We start from the raw sequence: 16919 nt of genomic DNA on the forward strand, positions 1-16919 counted from the left end.
AATTTCTTCCCTTGAAAAATAAAGGGGCTTGCACTGCTTTAAAACTGTAGTATTAATGAAATAGTGACTGAGACTACAATGACTAAGAACAGATTTAAGTTGCGTCAGAACATTTTAATTTTAAAAAGAAATTTGGACTCAATAAAAACAGCACTTGGAATAATGAGCATTATCTATAAACTGATTTTAAAAATTACTTCAATTTTTGCTAAGAAAGGTAATTAATCATTACCCAAGTAACTGCAAACTCGGACTTGGAAAGATAAAGAGGGCCTTGGAGGTATAACACTGCCTATATGAACAACTACCATGCAAAATATCTAGTATGGTGTCTAGAACTTAGGAGGCATTCATCCAATGGAGCTATTATTTCTGTTTTATCACAACACTCACTGTCACTGTACTTTTGAATCTTTATTCTTTAATCTCTATTATTATTTCTCTCTCACAGTGTCATGTAATCAATTTCGTAATCATTCCTTCTACATGAAAATTAGTAATAAAATTGGACATGAGCAGTGTTGTGGACTATAGAATCCAGCTAGAAATCTACTTTCAGAAGGAAATAGAATCACAATGAAATAGAATACATTTTAGAAAAGGGTAATCATGTAGTGACAAAAATCTACCAAACAATCCTAGAATCTGGACCATATTTTATTCATAAGGATATCATAAAAAATTAGATTAAGTTTCATAAAGACATATATTTTAGGACTATTTTTACATAAATTTAAACAATAAAAAGTTTTACAGAATTTTATACTTCCAAAGTTTTATAAAATATAAATAATGAGCAGAAAAAAAATTGATAACCAATCTTATTTTCTAAATGATTTACAGAAATTGCTAACACTACAAGAAATTAATTGATTTTGGAAATATCGGTCATTAAAATTTTATAAACAAAAATTAATCATAAGGTATGAATAAGCAAAACAAATCATTATATATGCATTATGTGCATGTACCTTTCTTTAGGGATGCTGCAATTGCATTATATTCTGCTATATTTTTGCTGTTAAACTCCCAAAAGTTATGTCTTTTTAGGCTGCTGTTCTTATGTACAAACAAGATAGTCATTGTCAGTATCCTTTACCTGAGTTAGATACCAGTCAGGAAACAATGAAGGCAGGCTGTGGGTAGGGTTAGGGGACTCTACTGTTTGCTCTAGTTACTTTACCTTGAGTCTGGTCTTTTGAGCAAGGTAGACTTCTAGGCACTCTATATTATGTTTGGGTGAGAGGTACCAAAATGGCATCCATGATCTGGTGTTAGGACAGAACTTAATTACGAGCCATCTTTTTCCAGGACACCATGCAGATAGAATAGGGTCATAACCAGATTATCTAGTTACAAATCACACAATGGATTTGTTTTTGAGACATTACAGCCTTCAGTAAATTGTCGTAAGAGGTAATATTGTACAGTGTTAAAGAGGACAAAGAGTGGAGTCAGGCTACCTGGGTAAATGCTGGCTCTGTCATTTGCTAGCTTGGTAACCAATAGATACATTACTTTACACTCTAACCCTCAAGTTTCTGTAATACAGGGAAATAACAGTAAGTAGATCATTGAGGTTACTGAGTGGATTAAGAAAAATTATTTATAAAGTGCTGGTAAACTGCCAGGAAAATTATAATTATTAAATATCATTATATATTTAAAAAAATATTGTTATCATTTCAGCTACCTCAACTGTATTGTTGGTTTTCTATGCATGGGTTAGGCTGTTAAAGTAAGAATGGCATCCTGCAACCCACACCTCCTCCTCTCCCCGCCCTCTCCAATATGATACCAACTGCAGTTACTTTCAGAGTAGGTGAAACTAAGGGACAAAGGAGCCCAGACATTCTGTCAGCCTTTCACACACGGTGGTACTTTTACCAGAGCCAAGGCTTAATTCTTATGCCTTCCCTTATTAGGCCACTGCATAATTGCCTAAGGCTGAAGTTATAGATGCTTGCAGACTGAGGAAGATAGAGGTAATAATTTTATGAGGTTCAGGATACTTCAGAGCAAGTATGGGATTGGATGAGAGGAAACAGTGAGTTCAGAATACTCAAGGATTCCTATGAGCTTCATATGGAAGCTTTTGACACTATAAGCTTCATATAGAAAATACGTCTCAACAGAGAGCTCTTCAGGAAATCCTATGATTTTTCCCCCTCAATATTGCATTGTCATTTTATGTTTTTCAATGGCATATTTTATGCTAAGTCTTATTACAAAACTAGACATTAATGCATGGAGATAAACTGTGTCATTTTTTTTAACTGCAAAATCTATACAGTCTAAAATGCAGCAGTCTCCATTTAAATGAAGAAAAAATTTAGAAGTGAACTTTCCTTCTATACATCTTGGGACATATCTTGGGACTAAAACACACTGAGAGATTCCAAACAAAAACAAACAAAATTATATGTAAAATAGAAGATAGAACAGTGGTTTCTGAAGATGAAAAATAATTGTGTACAACTGTGTAACTAACAAAGTTTCAAAAGCTGAACAAAGTTATTATATTTCCCAATAAATGTAACTATAAAAACTGGCATGACAAAAAGAAAAACTTGCCAATAACATAAAAAGCAAGAACGTTGTCAAAGAACTATTCTCCCAATAAAGTTCTCAGTCCTAAGAAATTTGTTAATTGACGTCTTTCAAATATTCAAGCTCAGATATTCCATGCTATGTATTATATTGAAAACACAGAAAAAAATGGGAAACTATTCAATACATTTAACAAAGGAACTATAACCCCAGGATCAAAAATCAGACATAAATTCAAAAAATTTAATTATGTACACAGTCCCTTTCAAGGTAAAATTCCTAGGTAACTAAATTCTAGAAGTTCTTCAGTAAACCATACGTAGGAAAGTCCCTTCTAATTTTTTTTATATTACATAACAGTAAAATAACCTCTAAAGTACTATTAAGATAGAATGTACTATTAGGTTAGAATATACTACAAAGAAAATTTGTTGGAAAAGTATTATGCTGTAGTGCTAGTACATAATTAAAGTGACTTCAGTTCTACCAACTGATTAACTAAAACCCCACAAACACAGAGGTAAATAATTGATTCTCCATTAATGAAGAGCCCTTTTTGCCCAACAATAAACCACCTCATTTAAAAAATGACAAGAAGTGTTAACAGTCAGCCAAAGTTAATACGACTAAACAGGGTTCAATTTACAACATGCAGACAGTATGAATACTATTTTTAAGAATTTTTGAAATTTAATTTTACTGTATGTTAAAAATTATCAATTGAAATAAAGTAAATCTATTCTACCTGCCTAGATATTCATCTAATACAATTCAAGAAATATGTGGTGGGAGTTTTGGGGGAAATAATAACAATATATTAAAAATTTTGGATTTAAATCAAAGATTAAATTTATTCTTTTTATAAAATGGTGTTTGTCCAGTGTTTAAAAATCTCTAGAGAACATTCAAATTTTTATGACCAAAAAATCCTAGTTTCATTATGTCCACAAGTTTGGTTATATAGTTTACACAACATTTTAAAACTTTGAAAACCTTAGATTAAGCAATTCATTTCCAAGTATATTCATAAAAACAATCAAAGGAATAATATATTCTCCGTCACTCATTTTTACTTGGTGGGTGGGTAGTAAAAAACTCCCATTTCACCCAAGGATAGTGCAGATTACAGATTAAAAGAGGCAATCTTTTAGAGAAACATTTTCATGAAATTTGTGGTCTTGAAAATGTGAAGAGGATGGAATAAAGGTAGAAAAACATACAAATAAAACTCTAAAGGAAAGAAAAATTTAAAAACTTGGGAGTATAAAATCATACTATTTATGGCATAAATTGAACCCTGCTTTATTTTAAAGCAACAATAAAAATTAATAGAACAATTCACACCGTAAAGTCAGAGAAAGAACTGCAACCCCAATTTAACTGATTTTTTAATAATTATTGCCCCAATGAGTTTAGAAGAAACACACCCCAAGAGATTGTTTAGCATAGAAGTATAGAAATAAATTAATATATTCAAAATGCAATGCATTAGATCATTTTTTGGTGTTGAGTTAGCATTGCATATAGCAAGGATTAGAAACAAAATAGAAATTTCTATTTCCTACCTATATCACTGGCTACCATCTTGGAAAACTTTCTGCTTTTGGTCTTCACTGAAAATAATATTTTGATATAAAATGTCAAAATCTATTCAAATAAAACTAAATAAATTAAACAATATTAAAATAAAATACTTTAAAATAAAGATACTATACCCTTTTCTATAAAATTATTCATTTTTTGTTCATCATCTGAATTGTGAGGTGATGAAGAACCTACACAAATGAAGACAATGGAAGGAACAGGCACAAGGTCAGTCACAAACACTGAGAAGTCACAGGGAAAAGTACAAACAAAATAATCCGGTAACCTCTACAAGTTGCCACACTACTGGCCACAAGGAAATGTCATGGGTATAGTTACTAACATTCTTGTAATATTACAGTAAGAACAGCGGTCAGTAGTGCATTATCCTTTCCGGTAGACCAATCCCTTAGAATAAATATGAACTCTAATATATAATAATTTTTCTATTAAGGTACAACCATGTGGCCAAAGCTTGGTATAAATTATATCCTGGAGAACAGATAAAGAAAAATATGAGTAGAGGTTAATTAACTGCTTCTGAAAGAAAATATAAAAATTCTTGAAATTAGTTAAGTGAATAAGGTTTATCTAGTAGAACTAAGAATCCTGTACAAGTACTATACTGGCAAAATTTATTTCAGAGTTAGTTTTCTAGATACAAACTTCAAAATAGTATGTAAATTCTACTATTACTACAGAGACTTTTAAAGTATTGAGGATAATATTTATAATTATAGATATGTTCAAATATTTATTTAAATATTTAATTTTATCTCAGCTATGACTTCCAGTAAGTTTATCTAATACTTTTATACGATTTTGCCATTTTCCTTTAAAAAGGTGTTTCTAATTTTTCACAGTATTTAATTTCTAACATATATCCTTTAAATAAATGCAATCCTAAGTAGCATTCTAGTTGAATTTTATTATAGTTAAACTATTTATTCTTTATAATAGTTAAAATACCTCATCCATTAAATTTTTAAATCACCTCAACTGTAAATAAATCACTCCCTGTCCCTTGAATTCCCTAACACTTTATCTGTATATTTATCTTATGATGTTAATCACTTAATACCCTATATTTTAAGTTTCCACACATCTGACCTTTCCCACTAGACTGAACTTCTGAAAAGCTGGGCCCCCATTTGATTGCATTCCCTTTGCACTCAGTGCAGTACTTTACCTGTAGAAATCTCTAAGTAAACATTTGCCAAATGTATAAAACTTTTCTGCTAAAGCAAATACCTAGGACATTACTGGCAGCAAATAAAAAGATTTCTCCGTGTTCTTTCTTTTTCTTATCCCAGTGAAAGTATTGAACCTTAATAAGTAAGGTCAAATTTGACCTCCCCTTCTGCAACTAAATCGTACTTTCTTTGACCAGGTGGAAAATGTCCTTGAGGTCTCTTCAGACCAAGTAAAACCTGCCAACATCGGCAGAATCCAATTACTTTTATAATAGTCTTAAAAGATTACTCTTTAAAAACCAAGTTTTGATAAACAACATTTATAGAGCCTCATAAATCCTATTAAAAAAATCATATAAGTAACATTGACCTCAGTAACATTTTCAGGAATGGAAACAGCTATACTTATTTTTCATGTAAATATAATTCAGATTTAAAGAAGGTAATGGCTATGGTAAGATGCTGTATATATATTTTAAAACATCATTGTCATCTGATACTAACTTAGCTACATGAAAGTACAACATTTATTAATATTTGCTTTATTTGATATATTTGATATTAGAGCAATAGCAAGATAACATAGCTAAACATAAATATAAAATTATAAAAATGTTTAGTATTTCTAACTTAAAAATAGGCAACATAATCTGTAAATGAAAATACAAGCAGATTCATAGATTTATTTTCCCTAAGTGAATATGCTCACCACTAAGTTGTCATACTACTGTGATAGCTCATGAAAAAGTTCCAGAAATATTTCCAGCATATCCTACTTGAATATATTTGCCAAATTACTATGATTAAATAAACAGAAAATATCTACAGCTTTTTGCTTTTCTAGGGTACATGTCAACTCCTGAAGGTACCATGTCATGGTCTGTGTGGCTCTGGGTTTTCTTCAATTTGAAATAACCTAATAAATGTTTTTATCATTTCAACACACACACACACACACACACACACACACACACACACACACATTTTGGATGCAGTAGTAAAAAATTCCAACTCTACTAAAGTGCTCAGTGAAGCTATCTTAGTTCTTCAAAATAAAGATCAAACAGAGATGGCAGAAATAATTTTCTATGTTAATTCAGGATGGCAGAATTACTTTTCTATTTTTATGTTGGTTTATTTAAAAATAAGTGGGAAAGGCAAACTATTTTTTAATAGAGCTTTGATACTGACTCAACTGTTGAGATCACAAATCTTGATTGTGAGATTTAAAAGCTTTCCAAAAAAGTCTCTTCATTTGTATGTATTATTTTGAGTAAACACATTGATTTTGATAAAGGGCACCTGGCTTCTTTTCATTATAATAGTGGTCCTCTTAGGATTTATAAAGAACTCCAACTTCCAACCCAGTTATCCATTTCCTCTTTCTCATTAATACAGTTTTCTATGAAATATATTGGTTTTAAAATCTATATTGTATCATTTAACTATTTACTTGTCATATGTCTTTGTCTTATTTATTTCCCATGGCACTGCAGAAAGTATTTGAGGCTAGTAATGTAATTACTACTTTCCATGGTTTTAATAACATGTTACCCCTGTTCAGATTCACCTCCAACTCACCCCATCCATTTTTCTCTTTTTGACCATCCTAAATTAGAAGAATTTGCGTGTGTTGGTGAGAAGAATAACAAGTCGTTCCTTTATTTCCTTATTAGAATGCTAACAGGAATGAAGGCAAAAAGGTTACAAATGTGTAAAGAGAAAGACAACTGGCCCATGATAGGTAGCAAAAATTACTATGAACTATTTAAAAATAGATAAGTAGTGAGACACAAGCTGTAACAATATAGTGTCAAAGGGATAGCTTTCCAGAATTTTATTCTATTTTTATTGTACTTCCTAGTACTTATGTGTGACTGACATCTATCTCCTACTATATGAAACGTTTCAGGCACAACTACTGTCTACTGAAGTTTGATTTGTTTTTGTAAAAGTAGTCTTTCCTGATGCACAGGAACAGATATAATTCTCCAGAGAACGCTTATATCTTTCAGAGCATAATCAAAGACTAAACTAAATAAACTAAGTTTTATATCTAAAAATAAGAATTTGACACTTAACAATGATTTTTGAAGTCACAATTTTTACTTTTAAGGTGTTTCAGTTTCTCTGGTACAAAGAAGAGAGAATTTAAAAGGTTTTTACCTTTATGTACTTTTTATATTTATATACTTAGATTTAAATATACACAATTACCTCTTATTGGGTTATTCCAAATTGCTAGATGTACACACCTATTCAAAGTTTGGCTTAGGATAAAAAGGAGTATTAATTTATTTGGCTTGAATCTTGTTAAAATACCTTTCATGGTCATTTAACATATTAAAAGATAATAAGTTGCATGTTATTCAATTTGGCTTATAGCCGTAACATATTGACAAACACATTCACATAGCCTTTTGGGAAGGTGAGACCATCAGAAGTGTATGTAATCACAGGAAGAACAGCAATAATTAAAAGATACTATAATTCTAAATTCCAAAATCAGAAATAACTCTAGTCCTATGAGATGGGAAATACAGCTACTTGCTCCATATTATTCATTCAAACTTTATTCTACCAATGTTCAAACTTAACATTAGGTGCTAATTCAGTGAGTGATTCTTACGGCTCGATATGTTTTATTAGTTTAATGAGTAAATTTAAATATGAAATTTAAAGACTAAGAAAACCAGAAGGTGGATGTATTTTAAGAAATTATTAACTTGTACAATATCAAAAAATACAATTAAAAAAAAAATCACAAAAGCTTTTACAGTTCTAAATCTAAGAAAATGCTAAACTGAAATATCAGGGAGTAAAATAAAATGCACTTCTCAATATTTCCCACTCTTAAAATTCTTTCTGATGTAGTATATCCAGCTATGGAAGAATCAGAGTCTGTCTAAGAACAATGTTACTTAATGATAAGAAAAATCTTTCCAATAGAAAGTTGATGAAAATTCCCCGCCAGAATGATTTGATAAATATGGTAGTTAAAATTCTGAAGTCAACCTTATTAAAAATTAGCAAAGTTTCCATCCACTAAAAATATAATAAATTCAGGGTCTTCTTAATCTTAAGGAGATTCAAAAGATACTAAAAATAATGTTCCTCTCTCTAAAATATTAACATATAAATAGGTTATATAAAGATCTACATATAAATAAGAAAGGACAACTTCTTTAATATAGCTACAAAATTATAAAGCTATTACTTTGATCAAAAACAAGAATATAACTAGTCTACAATTATACTGTCTACAGTCACCACTGGAGTGTATTGAAATTTTTTCATATTTAAATGGACATTATTCAAGGATTAGAGTACACTCTACCAGATGATGATAGGCATGCCTAGAGCAAAGACAAGATTGAAGATAATCAAACCACTTGGTAAAAAGTAAAATACATTTTCCCTAAGAAAGTATACATATTAGAAAGCTAAGTAAACAGTTATATGACTCCTAACAGATACAGATGTGGATTTTTATCTAGAGCATTTCTTTTCACGTAGAAAAACAGTTATGATTTTAAGAATGAATATGTGATTCTAAAGGTCCTTGTAGGTGTATTTTAAATGCTTTTCTATAACAAGGAATATTGATATGTTATAGTGGTTTCTGTAGAATTATAATTATTAATGAAATAAAAACCAAATTACCTGAAGTCGGAGATTTGCAGCGATCCTCTGGGATGACAGTCCCTTCACTAATATCACACAGGCCTGCTAAAAAACAAAACCAAAAACTAAATGACACCACAAATTTATGTAAGTGCAGTTTTATCTCCTATTTAGAGTACACATTTAATGACTATCCATATAAAAATACCAAGAACATTAACAGACTGCTGGCATTAACACTACGCTCATTAGTTGTGAGACAGGAACATAGGAAAGTTTTGATATTAAAATACCTCAAATTAATACAGTGGTTATCAGTTAAACATAAAAAACTAAATTTTTAAGAGATAATTTACTATTCAAGGACATTAGACATAATGCAGGACTACGTTTAAAATTAGTGATTTGAAGGACACATGATATAATTATTATTGGATTTCTTTTTTTTTTAAATAAATTTTAATTGGAGATATTGGGGAACAGTATGTTTCTCCAGGGCCCATCAGCTCCAAGTCATTGTCCTTCAATCTAGTTGTGGAGGGCGCAGCTCAGCTCCACGTCCAGTTGCCGTTTTCAATCTTAGTTGCAGGGGGCACAGCCCACCATCCCAGGCAGGAATTGAACTGGCAACCATGTTGTTGAGAGCTCGCGCTTTAACCAATTGAGCCATCTGGCCGTCCCTATTGGTGACTACAGTTAATAATACTGTATTGAATATCTGAAAGTTGCTAAGAGAGATCTTAAAAGTTCTCATCACAAGAAAAGAAAAAAACAATTTTTTGTAACGATGTAACGTGAACTACACTTACTGTGATCATTTTATTTATATACAAATCTCCAATCATTATGTTGTATACCTGAAACTCATATAACATGTCCATTATACCTCAATAAAAAAATAAATAGCAGTGATAATACACTCCAGTATTACAATGAGCCTAGTAATGAATAAAAATAATCAATTTTGAAAATTTAAGCCTTTGGTATTTTGCCAACTGCTATTAAAGACTATAAAATGTTCTAAGTGATATAATTCTCATTCTTAAAATAGCCTACAAAGAACCATTTAGGAAGCTAAATTAAATAATGGGATATAGACTCTTTAATTTAGGTATTAAATTACTGGGTAAACTAAATCCCCCCTCAATACCTTCCCTCTGATTCAGGGTAAGAGTCAGAGTCCCACTGGCCATTACGGGTTGATGTATATGACCCCATGGTATGACTGTGGCATATACTATGTGATTATAGTACATCCCATTACCTCTCTGGCTATATTTGCTCTCCTTCCACCTGCTTCCCCAACTCCCTCACTGTTCCGACTCCAGCCACAATTACTCCTCATTGTACCTTGAACTTGCCAGGTATACTCCTTTAGAGCCACTGTACTTGCTCTTCTCTGCTGAAAATGTTCTTTCCACAGATATCCTCATGAATAACAGTTCTCTCACTTCCTTTAAATCTTTACCTGAATATTGTATTTAAAATTTAACACCCCTGTCACAGATATTTCACATCCCCCCTCATTTATTTTTCCCCTTTAGCACTATTATGCAACTTATTACATATCACTTATTTTTTAACTGTATTTTCCAGTAGAATGTGACTTCTACAAGGACAGAGATTTTTATCTGTTTTATTACCCATAATAGTGCATAGCACCTGGTAGGTGCTCCATAAATATGTGTTGAATAACTGAATGAATATATGCAAAAGAATTTCATAGTATCTCATCTAATCTACCTCCTATGTTACTGCCAGATTTTCTGCAAACATTCCTAGCAATACAATTACCTCAGCTTTGCCCAAATGAATCCCAATCCAATTAGCTAGCTGGTGATCACCAACATACACTAAGTGCTTCTTATGTGTCAGATACTGTTCAAGTGACTCATTTAACTCTCACCGCAGTCAATGAGGTAGACATTATTATACTCATTTTGCAGGAGAAACTAAGGCACTAAGTGTTTTAAGTATCTTATTCAGTGATAAAACCAAATTACTTCTAGAGACAGTCAACTTCATTGTCATTGTCAGAGATATATAATTTCTCTTTCAAATGTGTAATTAGGAGGCTTAATTTACTACTAAAAATGTTCCAAAAACCACAATCATATGTTATTCAACATAATACATTCACTAACTGAGGCACACTACATCCAAGTTAGCATCAGGCCACGAGTTGACCCACTAGGTCCTATGACTTAATCCAAGGATTGGCAAACACTTTCTGTGAAGGTCCAGGCTGCTTTTTGGAGCCAATCTGTAGCAACTACTCATCTTTAATAAAAGCAGCCATAGATAAAACATAAGCAAATAAGCATGGTGCTGTTCTAATAAAACTTATTTGCAAAAATAGGGAACGAGCCAGATTTGGCCCAAGGAAAGTAGTTTGCTAACTCCTGCTTTAATCAATCTTGACTTCATCAAACTAAGCTAAGTATTCAGGTCACTTCCACCTGTTTGGGTCATAAAGGTATCACGGATTTCTTTATCAAATACTGATTAACTTAAGGAAACATATGTCAACAGGCTGCCACGAGCCATCAAGGTAGTTACCAGATTAAAAAAGTAATGTCAATTTTGGTACAACTTACTTTTAGTAAATGCCTGTTGACTGCTATTGATACCTATTTTCAATATGCACACAAGGATCAGCTACTTAGCAAATCATCCTAGAATTTTGACTGATTTGTACATCAAGTTCACTGATTTATAAAATATTTGACCTTCATCAAATTGGGGTGCCACTTACAAATTCTTTTCACAAATTCCCTTGATATCTTTTTATCACTGCTTGGTCTGCCTAACTTACATAATGTAGCTTAGTCTTTAATTTCTCTACTATACTTCATATTTTCCAGAAAGAAAACTCATTCTTGTTAATGGAGAATTGAGAAACAAAAGTTATTTTTAGTTCTACATTCTGTTTTTTAACTATCATTTCAAATCATCCCCGAAGTGAGGTTCTAATGTTTTCTTAACTATATTTTTATGGTAAACAAACATTTTGCTATACATATTTCACATTTTTTTGGAAATCAGCCTTATTTCAAAAGAGTACTTATTGAACTATGCAACATTTTTATTCATCCTTGATTGTACTGCTTATTTCTACATAGTACCTTTTTTTCCTGTAACACACACACACACACACACACACACACACACACACACACTTCAACTAGTACTACTGAACTCCGTAGCTATTTCTTTTCTTCTATCTTACTGAAAATACTGAAGACTTGAAAGTATTAGCAATTGTATAGTCAAAAACTTCATTTTTAGAGCTTCCTCTGCATAACTTCTGAAAATATCTTTCTTAAAGTCTAGATACAGCTTTGTGCCTCAATTACCTTCTTTATAAGTATCAACTTTCAAGACTAAGTACTTTTTCATGTGTTTATCACTTTCACATTACTAATTAGATCTTATTTGGGTTTAGAATTATACTCAGAATAGACATTTTCCTTTTATATCCTTCATTGAGTGAAAAAATGGCCAGCAAAACAAGACAAATATGTTTTACTTTTAGTAGAATTAAGACTTTTAACAGATATATAAGTTAATGAACTACTTCATCACTACTTGTCCCTATGACAGATTCATAATTTTTGCTATGAAAACATTGTACATATTTTACTCAATATTTCAACTGTATTTTAATAAGCTATAAAACATTTAAACTTAAATAAGTAGTAATGTTTATTTTATAAAATAATTTAATAAGTGACATCTTATTCTTTATGAAAATATATTAGCATCTATAGATAGGAAAAAATTCTCCACTCAAACTGATTAAAAAAGACAAAAGAATAATTTGACGGTATTTGAGCTATATGTCAAGAATATATTATAAAATATACACTTTAGCAAGAATATCATTTTTACAGCAATGTGATTAAAGAATTTTAGTGCCAATTATTCTACATTGAATTTTACTTGAAATACAAATAATTATGTTTTAGAATTAAGGCAAAAATATCAAGATGATAAGGTATATTTTCAAATAACTTCTTAAAAATTTCAATTTAAAATATAATTCTAAGCATTATTAAAGTGAGCATAATAACAATAAGTAAATATATTAAACTGATAAAGGAAATGTTTAGGCACAGGACAATTAACTGCTCAATAAAAAAAGGAACAAGTAATAATTGAATAATATAAGGTTTATTACAAAATAAAGTAGGATGCAGTGAAATTTAAGAAAAACTATTTTAAAAATTACATTGTAAAATTGGTCTTTATCCTTGGATAAATTTAGGTATTTAATTTCTAGAAATTTTATGTAAATTATGATGGGGTATCAAGGATCAAAGAAATTAACTAATTTTAGGAGTAATAAAATTTTTACTACAGGTTTGTAGTAAAATTGTTAAAAGTGTATGTCTCCCCCCAAAACTTTCTTCTCTATCATGATAATGTTCTAACCTTCTAACACTAAATACTAGTTTCTTTGCTTTATAAAGAAACTGGATAGGGACACAAACATTTCAATAGCTGTTTTCATATACATATTATAAGATTACATAATGAGTATATTATTTTAGACATAGTGTTTTAATAAGTTCTTTTAAAAATAAATGAAAAAAACCCCAATGATTTTACAGACAAAAACAAACATGTCATGACTTTATCAACATGGAATAAATAACTTACTTAAAAAGAATATAAGCTAGAAAGGCCGCACATGTAAGAAGTCACAATCAGCATACATTAGCGAAGCAATGAAAAGCAGAAGAAAAAAGAAAAGGAGACAAAGATACTAGAATGGTATGGCTGGGAAAATTTCTGCTGAAGACAACACATGACAAACGATCACACACAAACAAAAAGTAAGCATTAAGCATAAGTGATAATAAGGTCTATCTCATCACCGTGTTTTTTTTTGTGTGTTTTTTTTCTTCTTTCGTGAATTGTAACACAGGTAGTATTAGGCAATAATGTCATGAGAGCAACTGAGAAATGAACCTCAGAGAGAATTTAAATTCTGAGGCATTGAGTTAGGAAGTATAGACCAGATCTGCCCAGTGTTCCACTGCACAACGGCATTCTGCAAATGTGGTAAATCTGCCCAAGACAGGGTTCCCTTAATCCCAGGTCCAGCAAGGCAGGTGCTGTGGAAACGGAAGCCTGCAGGCAGTAACTGCTGGAGGCCTCATTGATATACCCCTATGTGCCAGAGATCCAATGCCATTTTCTGTGTGTGCCGTGAGGTTTAAAAAAAAAAGCGAGGTGTACTGGTAAAGACAGTTAGCTATACATGTGTTCTATGAAGTATTAGTATTAAAACATTTAAAAATATAAAGAGAATTCTTAATGGATCTGGATTTGCACTGAATCAAGGTTATTTGAGAACAATATTATTTTCATACAACCGAAATTCACTTTTGCATCAACTTTTTCACATGGGAAATGATTCCTTTGAATTAAATAGCTGAAACAATGAATTGTTGGTCTCACGATACCAAATAATAAAAGGGGCAAAACTTTAAAATTAACTTTTGTCTGTGATAATAAGACACATTTTCCTGTCATTATAATTTAGCTAAAGAAGTATGACACTGTGGTTCTTTCTCAATGTTAAATAAAATCCTAAAATATTAAGAACAAAAGCCAAATCTAATAATAATACAAAACAAATAGAGGGTTAAACCTTTCACTAGTTTGGCAGTTTATATATACAGACTAAATCAGGCAAGCTATTTATTTAACTGAAGTACTTATATTCACAGAAGTAACTCAGCATTTAAAGAAATCCTAAAGCTCAGGATTTTGTCCTTTTTTACCTCCTGAAGGTTGTCGAGATTTACGAGGAGACCGGGGTTCTCTCCGATAGGGATCATTGGAGCCATATAATTCAATAGTGCCCAGGTTAAGAAGTACTGCTTTCTGGAGATAATCAACCATCGCAATGCCATTACAATTGCCAAAAACTACCCTGGGAATAGGCAAAGAGCAAACATTTTAGCACAAATAAGTAATTGCAAGAAAATGTAGTCTATAAGACCAAAAAAGAAGCATGATGGGTCTTAAAGAAAATTCTTCTTTGAAACAAGACTATCATAGACACAAAAAATACAGGTTACATATGTCTTCTCATGAAACTGTGTAGATCTTCTGAAGACATTAATGATTACAAATAAATACCATTAAAAAAAATTTAACACAGGAGTTGCAACTTGATTAAAGACATAAATCCCCATGCTAGGTAATGTGCGTCTACCTTTTAGACTCAGAGGCATTTTGACCCCTCGAGGGAAGACATTCCCTTCCCCTAGGGAAGCAGGAGACTATAGTTTGGTAAGTTTGGTAATCAACTACGAATAAAGTAATTTTATTCCTTTAAGATCGTTTAGGCCAACAGTTGAAAATTAAATGTATAGAGGGGCTATATACTGTATTTTGCCATGTATAATGCTCACCCACGTTTTTGGCCCAATCCTTCAGGGAAAAAAATGTTTTGTTTTAATTTTTTAATTCAAATTTTTATTTGTTTACATTTAGGTGCTACATAGCTTTTTGTAATTACAAAGGAGTTTTAGCATTTATTTTTCAACATACGATGGTACAAGAAATTTTATGTAATAAATAATTACAAAACACAAGAACAGATACAAGGTACACAAATTTATGATATTTACACATCATAGAAGACCAAGAACTCTTGATGGTTGCAAGTTTGTCGTAAGTTCAACAAAACCAATTATTGTATTCCAGCATATTATTTTGCAAACAGATATCATTACTGATTCCTAGAGTTACACTTTTATCTCATAAGCATAAATCAAAGAATTAAAACCTTTTATATAGATACAGAATTAATACTATCCATGTATAATGTGCATTCTTATTTTTCCCTCATAAATTTGGGCAAAAAAGTGCTCATTATATATGGTGAAATACAGTAAGAAAGTAAAAGAGGCAGATAGGATGGTGGAGAATTGGATCACGTATGACTCATCTAAAGAGGAAAAACTTCAACTGGGTTCTTGTTGAGTATTGCTAAGCAGGAATAGAGAGATGGTCTAGATAATCAGGTTATTTAGTTGAAACTCTAAATATGGATTTCCACAGTAAATAATCTTGGCAACTAATTCAAATTTTAAAAATACTCAATATACTTTTGGCTAAACAAAATACAACTGTGAGCCAAATGAGGCTGTGATCTTAATTCCATCTGTTTCCTTTATGGTCGTGTACAGTAAAATATTAAAAAAGAGGTCTGTGTTCTTACATCACAGGGCAGCAAATAAAAGACATCAAAGAAGACTATCTCAGACTATAGCCAGTCTTAGCTGGGTGCACAACTGCAAGAGATAGAGTACATGGTAGTAGCTACAAGGAGGAAGAAGAAAGATAAATGAGTCCCTAGGCTAGCATCAAGGAAAGAAACAGTGACCTATGCATGATAAATAGCCCTGGAACTGAACAGTTAGTATGTGGTTTCTCTTATTCCACAATGCTGATTTTCAAACAAACAAACATGTACTTTGTAAGTCTATCATATTATAATAAAAAGTATGTATAATTAACACTATATTCTTGAAGGCATGAATTAATAAATGCAGCTGTAGTACAGATGAATGCTTTATTAAACTATTACCATGCCCTTACAATTTATGTAAGTTAACTTTGGGAGTAGAAAGAACAAACTATATAGCGATGGTGAACCACTTACAGAATCAGCTTAGAACATAATCTTCTGGGTTAATGTTGTCAGACCTCCATTATACAAATTATTCCTGAGAATATATCCAGGGGAGGATAGTAATGACTTCAAACCTTTATCTCAAATAATTAACTGGTCCATGAGTCATTTAACTTTATATCAGGAAACAGTATAAGCATATGCAGAGTAAATTATTCAGAACAGAATTATGTCCCAAATAAACACTGGATTTGGTCTGAAATTAAAGTTATACAACAACTTTTTAAGTGATACTATAATAAAGACAATCCTTT

At 31.3% G+C, this 16919-nt stretch overlaps 1 protein-coding gene across 6 annotated transcripts in view; it reads right to left on the bottom strand.

Moving 5' to 3' along the window:
- Positions 1 to 16919, bottom strand: part of STXBP5 (syntaxin binding protein 5) — a 158919-nt gene that overhangs the window by 37185 nt on the left and 104815 nt on the right. For 2 of the 6 annotated variants that reach the window (XM_019746935.3, XM_019746933.3), the window contains exons 18-19: positions 14744 to 14895; positions 8991 to 9056 (exon numbers count right to left, since the gene is read on the bottom strand). In XM_019746935.3, the coding sequence (XP_019602494.2) occupies positions 8991 to 9056; positions 14744 to 14895 (218 nt within the window). Of the gene's footprint in view, positions 1 to 4115; positions 4164 to 4265; positions 4326 to 8990; positions 9057 to 14743; positions 14896 to 16919 lie in introns of all 6 variants that reach the window. The other 4 variants (XM_074333689.2, XM_019746934.3, XM_019746931.3 and 1 more) reach the window with 3 other exon arrangements.

This window comes from Rhinolophus sinicus, chromosome 2 (genome assembly GCF_057876585.1).
Source record: "Rhinolophus sinicus isolate RSI-liver-muscle chromosome 2, RSI-T2T, whole genome shotgun sequence".
Classification (NCBI taxonomy): Eukaryota; Metazoa; Chordata; class Mammalia; order Chiroptera; family Rhinolophidae; genus Rhinolophus; species Rhinolophus sinicus.